Source organism: Anser brachyrhynchus, assembly GCF_964034855.1.
Source record: "Anser brachyrhynchus genome assembly, chromosome: 6".
Classification (NCBI taxonomy): Eukaryota; Metazoa; Chordata; class Aves; order Anseriformes; family Anatidae; genus Anser; species Anser brachyrhynchus.
This window is the reverse complement of record NC_137700.1, coordinates 20,562,632-20,573,990: the sequence shown is the minus strand read 5'-3', so window position 1 is coordinate 20,573,990 and position 11,359 is coordinate 20,562,632. Positions and strand designations below refer to the sequence as shown.

Genomic DNA, 11,359 nt, shown 5'->3' with positions numbered 1-11,359 from the left:
GCAAAGTGTTTATCTCCGGTTGCTTGATAGTTTCTGTAATCAAACTTCCGGCACGCAGCTGTGAATGGGAAAGCGCTTATGGCAAGGGAACTGTTTCCAGTGACCGCTTCGGAGCGTGTAGGTGGTTTCACTGCTACAAAGCGATGCTTCCAGCCCCAGAGTGGCTGCTGCTTTTACGGTCAGTAAGAGGAGCAGCCACCCTCGTGAGGGCAAAAAGAATAAATGGAAAACTCGCGTCGCTTTCAAGGGGGGTGGAATGGCTTGACAGGGAGTGGGGCTGCTTGTGCGTACTCGTGAGGGGGAGTTTGTGTCACAGAATCACAGAATGGTTTGGGTTGGGGGGGGATCTCAAAGATCATCCATTTCCAACCCCCTGCCATGGGCAGGGATGCCACCACTAGGTCAGGTTGCTCAGGGCCTCATCCAGCCTGCCCTTGAACACCTCCAGGGACGGGGCTTCCACAGCCTCCCTGGGCAGCCTGTGCCAGGGCCCCACCTCCCTCTGAGTGAAGAACGTCTTCCTAATGTCTAGTCTCAATCTACCCTCCTTTACTTTAAGACCATTCCTGTCACCATGTCTCGGCGCAATCTATCCTCTTTCATTTTAAAACCATTCCTGTCATGACCTGACAGAGCTGCGCCTCAGGGCTGCTTGTGCGTACTCGTGAGGGTGAGTTTTGTGTCGGCGCTAACACACGGGGCGTCCTGGTGTCTTGGGGTCTGAGGGCTGGGGTGTTGGGGTCTGGTATTTTGGGGTCTGGTGTCTTGGGGTCTAGTGTGCTGAGGTCTGAGGTCTGGGGTCTGAGGGCTGACGTGTTGGGGACTTGAGGCCTGGTGTGTTGGGGTCTGAGGGCTGGTGTTTTGGGATTTGGTGTGTTGGGGTCTGGTGTGTTGGGGTCTGAGGGCTGGTGTTTTGGGTTTTGGTGTCCTCGGGTCTGGTGTGTTGGGAACTTGGGGTCTGGTGTGTTGGGGTCTGGCGCGCTGCGGACGCGGGGTCCGAGGGCTGCTGCTTGGCGCTCGGCGCCTGAGGCCGGCCCCAGGCCGCGGCCCCCCCCCGCCGCGCAGGTGCAGGCGCCGCCCCTCGCCCCCCGCCCGGCCCCGCCCGGCCCCGCTCGGCTCCGCTCGGCTCCGCTCGCCGTCCCTCGCCTCCCTTCGGCTCCGCTCGGCCCCGCTCGGCCCCGCTCGGCTCCCGGCGGCGCTGCGGCAGGATGCGGGGCTGCGGCGCGCTGCGGGGGCTGCTGGCGCTGCTGCTGCTGCTGCTGCCCGGCACCGCCACCGGCACCTCCACCGCCACCGGCACCTCCACCGGCACCGGCACCGGCACGGGCAGCGGGCCGGCCGGGAACTTCCTGGAGGACGAGCAGTGGCTGTCCTCCATCGCGCAGTACGGCGGCCGCATCCGGCACTGGAACCGCTTCCGAGACGTGAGTGAGCCGCGCGGGGCCGGGGGGCGGCGGGGGGCTGCGGGGCGCCCGGCTCACCCCCAGCCTCCGGCCTCTCCCCCTCTGCATAACCGCTGCCGCCGGGCCGCCTCGGCCGGGAGCGCAGGAGGTGGAGGTGAGAGGGGGGCGGGGGTGGGTGTGCAGTGCACGGGGGCGTGGGTGCAGTACACGGGGGCGTGCGGTGCATGGGGGGGGGGTGCGAAGCACCGGGATGTGCAACGAATGGGGATGTGCGAGGCACCAGGATGTGCGATGCGCCGGGATGTGCATGTGCAATGAATGGGGACGTGCAGTGAATGGGGGTGTGCAGAGCGCAAGGATGTGCAATGCACCGGGATGTTTGTGTGCAGTGCATGGGGGTGTGCAGTGAATGGGGGTGTGCGATGCACAAGGATGTGCAGTGCACCGGGAGATGCACTGCACCAGGATGTTCATGTGCAATGCAGAGGGGTGGAAAATGCATGGGGATGTGCAATGCACCACGATAGGCGATGCATGGGGATGTGCGTGTGCAATGCACAGGGGTGTGTAATGAATGGGTCTGTGCATGAGTGTGTGTGTGTGGTGCACGGGGCTGTGCAACACATCCGTCTGTGTAATGCACAGGGGTGTGCACTGTGTGCCTGTGCAGTGCATGGGGGTGCGGTGCATGAGGATGCAAGCACCCGCTGCGTGCCCGTGTGCAGTGTGTGTGTGTGCGCGCTGTGCACGGGTGTGCAGTGCATACGTCTGCGTGCAGCGCCGGGCATGTGCAGTGCATGTGTTTGTGCAACGCCCGTGTGCAATGCACAGGGGCGTGCAGTGCCTGCGTGTGTGCACAACGTCCCTGTGCAGCGCACAGCTGCTTGCAGTGCACGCGTGCAATGCACCTGCTCCTCCTGCCGGGCTGGGGACGCCGCCTGCACCCCCCCGGCCCCCCGCAGCACCCTGGGGGGCTCTGTGGGCGCGGGGGGGCCCCCCGGCAGCTGCCCCCCCTGTGCCCCGCAGGATGACTACATCAGGAGCTGGGAGGACGGACAGCCCACAGATGAAGGTAGCACCCTGCCCTGCTTTTTTTGGGGGGGGGGACAGGGGACAGACACAGCACCCAAACGTGGCTTTTTGCTCCCCAAAACCCCGTGCCCCTCCCCCTTGCCCCCCCACAGCACTGGACACCACCAAGGACCCCTGCCAGAAGGTGAAATGCAGCCGGCACAAGGTGTGCGTGGCGCAGGGCTACCAGCGCGCCATGTGCATCAGCCGCAAGAAGCTGGAGCACAGGTACGGGGCAGGGGGTATTTTTTGGGGGGAGGGGTCGCAGCAGCCCCACTGGGGGCTTCCTGAGCGCCCGCTGCCTTTGCAGGATCAAGCAGCGCGGGGGCTGCAAGCCCTGCCACGCCGCCCCGCTGGCGCCTGTCTGCGGCTCCGACGGACACACGTACAGCTCGGCGGTGAGCACGGCGGTGGTGGCAATATTTTGGGGGGGGGGCGTGTCGCGTGTCCCCCCCGAATTATTGCAATGTGTTCCCCCCCCCCCCCGTCGCAGTGCAAGCTGGAGCAGCAGGCGTGCCTGGCCGGCAAGCAGCTGACGGCGCGGTGCGAGGGGCAGTGTCCCTGCCCGGCCCCTGCTGACAGCAAGCAGGGTGAGCGTTCTGGGGGCAACCGCAGGTTCAGAAAGGGGGTGCCCCCCCCAAATGCTGCAACACCCCCCCTAAAATCCCCCCCACGCCGCGTTCTGTGCCCGCAGAGCCGTGCACGGGGCAGGACCTGGCCGACCTGGGCGAGCGGCTGCGCGACTGGTTCCAGCTGCTGCGGGAGAACGCCAAGCACAACGGCTCCGGCGGGACCCCCGGCACCGGTGCGTCTCGCCTCTGCGCGCCCCCCCCCGGCTCCCCCCGTCCCTGTGGGGCCGGGTGAGCCATGGGGCCGCGTCCTCACCCCCCCGCAGCGCTGGCGGCCGGCTGCAAGGAGGCGGTGGGGTGGATGTTCGGGCGGCTGGACACCAGCGGGGACCGGTTCCTGGAGCAGCCCGAGCTGGCGGCCATCAACCTGGACAAGTACGAGGCGTGCGTGCGCGCCTTCTTCAACTCCTGCGACGCCTCCAGGGACGGCCGCGTCTCCGCCGCCGAGTGGTGCTTCTGCTTCTGGAGGGAAAGTGCGTGCGCGGGGGGCTGGGGGCATGGGGTCGTGCTGCGGGGCCCGGGGGTGCACGCTGTGGGGCTGGGAGGACGCACGGCCTTTTGGGGGTGCGCGCCCTGGGGTTGCGGGGGAGACGCCTTCCTGAGCGCACGATGCCGCTGCAGAGCCGCCGTGCCTGCGGGAGCTGGAGAAGCTGCAGATGCAAGAAGCCGCCCAAAAGCCACCGGGTGAGTCGGGGGCCCGGGGACCCCTCGCGCCCCCCGCCCAGCCCCCCTAACCCCCCCCCCCACCTTTGTGGCGGTGTCTCGGTGCCGGGGGTGTTCCCGCACTGCACGTGTTTCGGGGCGCGGCGGGGGGGGGGGGTTCCCGGCTTCCCGCAGGCGCCTTCATCCCCAGCTGCGACGAGGACGGGTACTACCGGCGGGCGCAGTGCGCACCGGGCGGCGGGGAGTGCTGGTGCGTGGACCAGCAGCACGGCACCGAGCTGAGCGGCACCCGCGCCCGCGGCCGCCCCGACTGCGGTAAGCAGCGCCCGGCTGCGGGAGGCCGGCGGCGGGGGGGAGGCGGGGGGGAGGCTGCCGCCCGCCGCGAGCCTCTGCCCCGTGGCCGCAGAGGACGCCGCGGGCTTCTCGGGAGACTTCGGCAGCAGCGTGGGCTGGGAGGACGAGGAGGAGAAGGAGCCCGAGGAGGCTGGCGAGGAGGCTGAGGAAGAGGAGGCCGAGGCGGGCGAAGGCGACGACGGAGGCTACATCTGGTAGAAGCGGAGGGGGGGGAGGCACGGCCGGGGGGGGCGGCCTCCCCTCCCCGGCGCCCCCCCGAGAACAGCGCGTGGGGGGCAGCCCCCCGGCCCCACGGGCGGGACGGGGCGAGGGGGCGCTCGCCCGGGCCGGCCCCACGGCGGGCAGGGGGGTTCGGGGGGGTTCGGGGGGAAGCGAGCGGCGTGGGGCCGAGCTCACGCCCCCCCCCTTTGTGCTTTTTTATTTTATTTTATTTTATTTGGGGGGGTAGAACCTAGCGTGGTCAAAAACTGCACTAATAAATGAAAATTGGGACAAAAAATGGGGAAAAAAGAAAAAAAAAACACCAACAAACCACCCCCCAGCCCAAGCTGCCCCCCCCCCACCTGGCCCCCAAGCCCCCCCCATCTCCGTGCTGTGCTCGCGCTGCTGCGGTGTTGTGAAATAAACGCCCCGTGCTGTGTCCAACGCTCGCCTGCCCGTTCCTGGCAGCCCCAAATATGCCCCCCCCATACCACACCGAAACCCCCTCCCCAAATGCATGGGGCCAGGGGGTTCCCCTATATGGTGGGGGGCACCCTCATACCCCCCCCCCCCCCCCCCCCCAGTCTGCTTGCAGAGGGCACCAGGGGACACCAGGGCTTGAGTCACAGTCTTTATAGAAACAGCCCCCCAATATTTTTTTGGGGGTGGGGGGGTCACAGCTTGCTGGGGGGCCGCTGCTGCAGCCTCCAGGCTGCCCGTGCCCCCTCGTCCCCTGCATCGAGCGGGGCGAAGGCAGCGGGGTCCCCGGTGCGGAGGTATCGGGCGAGGGGGGGCTGCAGCAGGGTGATGGGGACGCAGAAGTTGAGGTGGGGGTAGGTGGCCCCCGCCGCGTTGTCCCGCGCGTTGCTGGCCACGATCCCTGGATGGGGAGGGGGCGAGATGTCACCAAAGGGGGGGGACACGTTAAAAGGGGGACTGGGGGGGACAAGGGGAAGGGGGCCTTACCTAGCAGGCGTCCGTCGCTGGCGGCGAGGAGGGGGCCGCCGCTGGAGCCGGCGTGCACGGCGCAGGTGCTCTGCAGCATGACCGGGGGGGCCCCCACCACGGCCGACAGCACCCCCCCGGTCACCGAGGGGCCGCACGCCCGGCCCAGCGCCCCGAAACCCAGCGCCAGCACCGCCTCCCCTGTGCGACAGCCGGGTGAGATCGGGGTTCTGTGCATGGCCCCCAGATGCCCTGGTTTCCCCACAAATACCCCATGTGTCCCCCCCCCCATGATTCTGGTGCTTACCGGGCTGGAAGGCAGAGGCCAGGCGGGGGGGCTGGAAGCCGGGGGCGCGCTCCTGCAGCTCCAGCACGGCCACATCGAAGGGGGACGCCTCGGCCGTGGCGAACACCGGGCGAGCCTGCAGGACGGTGGCCCTGAAGTGGGGTTACGGGTGGGAAAAACAAAATTAGAGCCTGAAGCAGCAACAACAACAGAACGGGGGGGTTTTGGTTGCTGGTTGCGCTCACCGGCTGCCGTGGGGCCGCAGGGTGACGCGCGTCGTGGCGCCGGCTTGCAGCACGTGCCGGCAGGTGAGCAGCAGGCGCGGGGCCAGCAGCGTGCCCGAGCCCCAGGCGCCGCCGCTCTCCACCAGCGCCACGCAGCCCAGCGGCGCGGCTCCGGGCACCGCCGCCAGCGGGGCCGGCGGGGCGGGGGGCTCCCCGAGCTGCCGCAGGAGGCCGCGGCTGCTCCGCAGGACGGCGTGCAGCGAGCAGAGCAGCGCCAGCCCCGGCCCACCGGCGCCGCAGGAGGTGGCGGCGATGACGGCCACCACGCGGGGCCGGGAGGGCGCGGGGCCGACGAGGACGGCGCCGCCCTGGGTGCCGGGCAGGCAGCGGGCATCCGTCAGCAGCAGCGCGTTGCCCTCGCCGGCCGCGTTGCTCAGCACGCCGCCGCTCAGGGTGTTGAGGAAGAGGTCGGGGCAGAGGGCGCCGAAGGGCGAGCCGCAGGCCAGCAGCGCCGCGCCCTTGCGGAGGTCGCCGGCGGAGGACCAGGGCGTCCAGCCTCCGCCCGGCGCGTCGAGGCCGGGCACCCGCAGCCAAGCGAACCAGGGCAAGACGGCGGCAGCCTCCCTCTCGGCCTCCCCCTCGGCCTCCCCGCCGCCGCACCAGCTCGCCGCCACCCCTGTGAGTGCCTGGGCAAAGGCCTCGCAGCGTGTTAATGCGAGAGGCTGGGCCTCGTGCTCCTGCAGGGCAGGCGGGGTGTCAGGCTTGGGAGCGGCGTGCAGGACGCGGACGCGGAGGCCAGGCAGCAGGACGGAGGTCAGCGGGGCCTCGAGGCGGGACCAGGCCTCCGGGCCGGGCTGCAGGAAGGGCGAGAAGACGGCGGCGTGGCACAGCACCAGCCCGGGGCCGCGGCACAGGATGACCCCGCTGCAGCTGCAGGGCTCGGGGCCCTCGCCGACGCTGACCACGCAGCAGGGCAGCTCCGCCGACATGGCGGCAGCGCCTCCCGGCACCGCACCGCGGGCGACGCAGGCGATGCACCGCGAGCAATGCACTGCACGGCCCGCCGCCCTGCGCCCCCACGGCCGCTCCCCGTGTGACGCGCGGCACCGCCTCCCGCCACCATTGGTGCGGCGTGCCGGTGTCACGGTCCCGAGGCGGAGGCGGGGCGGCATGCAGCGCGCCGACGTGGCGCAGGAGGGTGCGCGGGGCCCTGCGAGCAGCCACCGCCCCCTGCAGCCGCGCTATGGCAGCGCCGCGATGCAGCGGGGCACACGATGCATCGGGTGTGGGACGCATCGGGTGCGGGATGCAGGGGGTTGTTGGTGCACCGCTGCTGCTTCTCCTGGAGACGCAGCGCCAGCCCCTGCAGAACGCGTTGTGCTGCCCCCCAGGGGTTTGGAGCTGCAGGGTTTGGTGTGCTCAGGGACCAAGCCTGGCCTCCAGCCCGTTCACCTGCCTCCGTCTGCCCCATCCTGTGTTGCTCCACAACTCCCGTCCATCCAGGTCCTAAATCTGCAGCCAAAGCTCCTGCGGCGAGGGGCAGCATGGATCGGGGCGCTATCACCGAGCGCGCCCAGCCGCCGCGCAGCCGGGCTAGAGGGAGGCTCCGCACCCCTTCGGAGGAGAAAGACACGTCTTTATTGAACTGAACGTGAGCGCTAGACAGCCATGAAACTTCCGACAAAAAAAAAAAAAGAAGAGTATAAAAGAAACCGGTTTAAGCCTACATTAACCACCTTATGATATGCAAATGTCAGACACCTCCACGCTACGGGCACCGAGAACGGCTCCGCGGCTCTCGCCTCCCCGCTGGAAATGAAATCCCGGTGCCTCGCGCCAGCTCGGCCGCCGTCCCCACGGTGCCCTCGGCTCACAGCCCGAATGCTAGGTTTGCTGAGGACTTCTAATACCATGATGCTTTGTTTGGCAATTTGCGAAAGATCTAAATAATATCGTTAAATATATTAAAAAAAAAAAAACAAAAAACAACCCTAAACGGACTCTGGACTAAACAGGATGAACATTAAACTAAAAAGTTAGAAGGGACGCCGTTTACGTGAACGATTTCTTTAAAAAATATAATTGCTTTGTTTTCCGTGTTGTTCTTTAAGTCAATTGACCACAGTGGTGAGATCTCGCTCTTTTTCAGTGGCGCGGCGCGCGGCAGCGCATCGCCCCGGCCCCGCCAGCCCCGTTGTCACCGGGAGCTCCCGCGGGGACGACGCGCGGGGCCGCGCCGCCTCCCCGCCGGGCAGGGGAAAAGAGCTGCGTGTCACCACTGTGCGGCGGGGCGGGTGCAGCCAGGAGTCTCTCGGTCAATGCCAGTACGCGTTTGGAAAGCTTGCCGCGGCCTCGGGAAGCCCGCGGGAAGCCACGAAGGGGATCAGTCCGGAGGAGCCCCGTGCTCTGCGTCAGTCAATGTACTGCGATAGCCAGCGGAAGCCCTCGCCGTAGCCCTGCCGCTTCAGCACGCTGCACATGAACACCTCCATGGGGCGCGTGTTCAGGTCCTTCAGTGGCACGTTTCCCTGCGGAAGCCCAGCCAGAGGTCAGCGCTCTCAGAACTTGCCCCAGGGCAGCACCGTCACCTGGCCAGCAAACCCTCAATCCCCTCAGCTACTCGTCCCCACGTTTCTTCCCCACCCTACCTTTCCCGTGGTCTGTCCGTAAAGCCCGAAGATCTCCCGCAGCTTCTCCTCGCTGATGGCCTCTGGTCTGTCGATTTTGTTACCCAGGATGAGGATTGGCACGTTGGATATTGTTTCGTCTGTCATGAGCGCCTGCGAGCAAGAGAAGACGAGTCAGGCTGAGGCAGAACCAGCGCCCATCACTGCAGACAACTGTTTCTTTGAGCTCTGTCACCAACAGGGGTTATTTTTTGGTGCTAAAGCGCTCCCGTGGGTGGGGTTTTTCCCAAAAGGTCTGGCAGAAGAAAGCCCTAGCTAAAGGCAGGGTCCGTTTCCAACACTGTTTAAAGGATCCCACAGCAAGGGCACCCAGCCTGCTTCAGCCCCTGCACAAAAGATCCCCACAGCAACACACGTTGGACACTGCTGGTGCAAGAGGTGCACTGGGAGGGCAAGTCCAAAGCACAAGACCCACGAGTTCTGCCCCAAGAACAGAAGAGATTTGTCTGGTTTAGCTGCTTGAGGGTGAAAGACGGAAAAAGCCGGGCTTACGTTCAGCTCAACTTTGGATTCCATGAGCCGGGAGTGGTCGGCGCAGTCCACCAGGAAGACGATGCCGTTGATGGCCGGCAGGTAGTTCTTCCACACGCGGCGGGCTGCAAGGCAAGCGACAGACACCGCCCTGAGAGCGTGCCTCCAGGGGACACGGACAGGGACACTGCACGAGGACAGCCCTGCCCGTCCAGCCGCCGGCTCGTTTTGCTGGACAGAGGCAGCACACGGAAGGGGAAGGCACATTTGGAGCCCCTGAGAAACCCTGGGGTTGGAGCAGCTGAAAGGTGTGCATTAAAAAAGCAAGCAGAATTTTTTTTTGGGGGGGGGAAATTCAACAAACGAAGTCTAAAGATAAAAATTCAGCCATTATTCAAAAGAATAATCCCGTGACATCCGAGTCTTCTACGGCTAAAAATATTTCAGGCAGCAGAGCGTGAGCTGGCAGCTTTTTTTTCCCCAAACTGCCAGAATAAAGCACAAGCGTTCAGCCACCGAAATAACAGGTCTCCTGGAGCCAGGAGGTTATTTCCACATATAGCTCCATAAGCACTTCCAGGCAACAAATAATTAGGTAGCGCTAATTGCTAACACTCTCCCGCATCACGTTTTGGCAGAGTTTTCTTAAGGTGGCAGGAGAATTTCGGGGAAATCGGAGGACTGACCCCACTTGGTGTATCCAGCTTGGCAAGCTGGTGCTTACCTTGCTCGTGCCCACCCAGGTCAAAAGTCGTGAAGGTCATTCCAGCAATCGTCAGCTCCTCTGATGCTGAAAGGCAAAAAAAATAAAGGCTGCGCTTCAGGGAGACAGAGAAGGTGCCATGGCCAGAGATTTTTGGGGACGCATACAAACATCGCACTTTTTTATATAAGATATCCTTTCCCTGTAGAATTCAGCCACTGAGATTATTGCATGAAATCACAACGGGAGGAAATAATTTCTCGACCCTTCCCCACTTAGGGAGACGTTTTAATCTGCAGTGCTCATCCTCTGGTACACGTTTCGCTAGAGACCCTCTCCCTCCCCAGGACAGGTTCACGATGTTCACTGAACCACGCCGGTTCTCCGCCTCCCCACTTTATATTTGAGGGGAAAACACCCGTCAGCGTGCGACACCGACGCGCTTCAGCTGCGCCCTGAAGACCTGCTGTCCCAGGAGCGTTCACAGAAGCCCCCCGGGCGCCACACGTACTTGGGTGCAGCGTGGGGACGTGCTGGCCCAGCCGGTCATCCTTGAGCATGTGCAGCAGGGTGGTTTTGCCGGCGTTGTCCAGGCCCAGGAAGACGAGCTTGCCAGACTTCTTGTACAGCCCTGCGAGGAAGCAGAGACACGCACATCGAGCGGCGCAGGAACATCTGGGGACGTGAATCCCAATCCCGGAGCTCCAGGACAGCTTCCAGGGAAAAAAGCGGCAAGTCCTGCCCTGGATTTTGCCAGGAAACCCGGCATTTTGTGAGTTATTTTGCTGGCGTTTCGCGACCTCTGTACGTAAGCTGTTGTTTTTGCAGGAGCACGCAGGGAAACATCCCGTACGACGGGTACAGAGCAGTTTTTGCCCACAGGGGGTACTTAAACACGGAAATTCTGCCCACAAACATGGAAATTTCACATTTTTGCCCCCAAAAACGGTAATTTTACGGGTTTATAATTAAACTCGTAAGGGATAGCAGCAGGTTAGTGAGGAAAAAAGTGCAAGGCGTGAAGTGGCACATCCCTGCCTCAGCATAACCCCCTAAAACCCGATTTCTCCCCAATTTTGGGCCGGGACCCGGCCTGGACGGGCTCCCGCGGCCCGGCGGCGGGGCTCCGGGGGCGGCTTCTCCTCACCCAGGAACTGCAGCACGCTGCTGAAGCCGTTGTACAGCCACTCGAGCAGGAACGACATCGCTGCCGGCCGACACCTGCGGGCACACACACGGCACGATGCGGGGCGGGCACCGGGCCGGGCCCGCGGGCACAGTGAGGGGCCCGTAAGGGCCGGGCCGGCCCCACACGGACCGGAGCGGCCCCGCAAGGACCCCGTAAGGGCCCCGCGGCCCCCCGAGGACCCCCCGCCCCCCCCCCGCCCACCTGCGGCCGCCCCCGGCCCCGCTCCGCCGCCGCCGCCTCCTCCGCCGCCAGCTCCCCGCCGGAAATGGCGTCACGCCCGCTTCCGGCCCGCCGCGCTGGCTCCCACGTCGGCCCTCGGGCTTGACGTCACGCCCCGCCCCTCGCTCCCCAAGCCCCGCCCACACCCTTCAAACCCCGCCCCCATCCCAAGCCCCGCCCACTCCCTTCAAGTCCCGCCGCCCCCCCCCCCCCCCGCCCCAGGACCGCGGGTTCGAGCCCCGCCGCCGCCCCGGCCGCTTTCCGCCCCTCCTCTCCCCTTTCCGCCCCCCTCCCCTTTCAGCCGCCCCCGGCAA

General features: G+C 65.5%; 3 protein-coding genes across 3 annotated transcripts; 1 reads left to right on the top strand and 2 right to left on the bottom strand.

Moving 5' to 3' along the window:
• Positions 1-1,113: 1,113 nt before the first annotated feature.
• Positions 1,114-4,765, top strand: SPOCK2 (SPARC (osteonectin), cwcv and kazal like domains proteoglycan 2). The gene is made up of 10 exons (XM_080598379.1): positions 1,114-1,424; positions 2,430-2,475; positions 2,588-2,702; positions 2,785-2,872; positions 2,968-3,064; positions 3,169-3,279; positions 3,370-3,576; positions 3,725-3,787; positions 3,941-4,081; positions 4,173-4,765. Exons 1-10 carry the CDS (start codon positions 1,209-1,211, stop codon positions 4,316-4,318), a joined length of 1,230 nt encoding a protein of 409 aa, XP_080454505.1. The 5' UTR covers positions 1,114-1,208; the 3' UTR covers positions 4,319-4,765.
• A 174-nt stretch (positions 4,766-4,939) lies between these two features.
• On the bottom strand, positions 4,940-7,242 carry TYSND1 (trypsin like peroxisomal matrix peptidase 1). The gene is made up of 4 exons (XM_080598371.1): positions 5,798-7,242; positions 5,574-5,704; positions 5,288-5,467; positions 4,940-5,201 (listed from the first exon to the last, which is right to left on the bottom strand). Exons 1-4 carry the CDS (start codon positions 6,946-6,948, stop codon positions 4,996-4,998), a joined length of 1,668 nt encoding a protein of 555 aa, XP_080454497.1. The 5' UTR covers positions 6,949-7,242; the 3' UTR covers positions 4,940-4,995.
• Positions 7,243-7,391: 149 nt separating this feature from the next.
• SAR1A (secretion associated Ras related GTPase 1A) lies at positions 7,392-11,157 on the bottom strand. Its single transcript, XM_080598394.1, has 7 exons — positions 11,028-11,157; positions 10,785-10,858; positions 10,149-10,268; positions 9,659-9,724; positions 8,956-9,059; positions 8,425-8,556; positions 7,392-8,304 (listed from the first exon to the last, which is right to left on the bottom strand). Exons 2-7 carry the CDS (start codon positions 10,840-10,842, stop codon positions 8,188-8,190), a joined length of 597 nt encoding a protein of 198 aa, XP_080454520.1. The 5' UTR covers positions 10,843-10,858; positions 11,028-11,157; the 3' UTR covers positions 7,392-8,187.
• Positions 11,158-11,359: the final 202 nt, after the last annotated feature.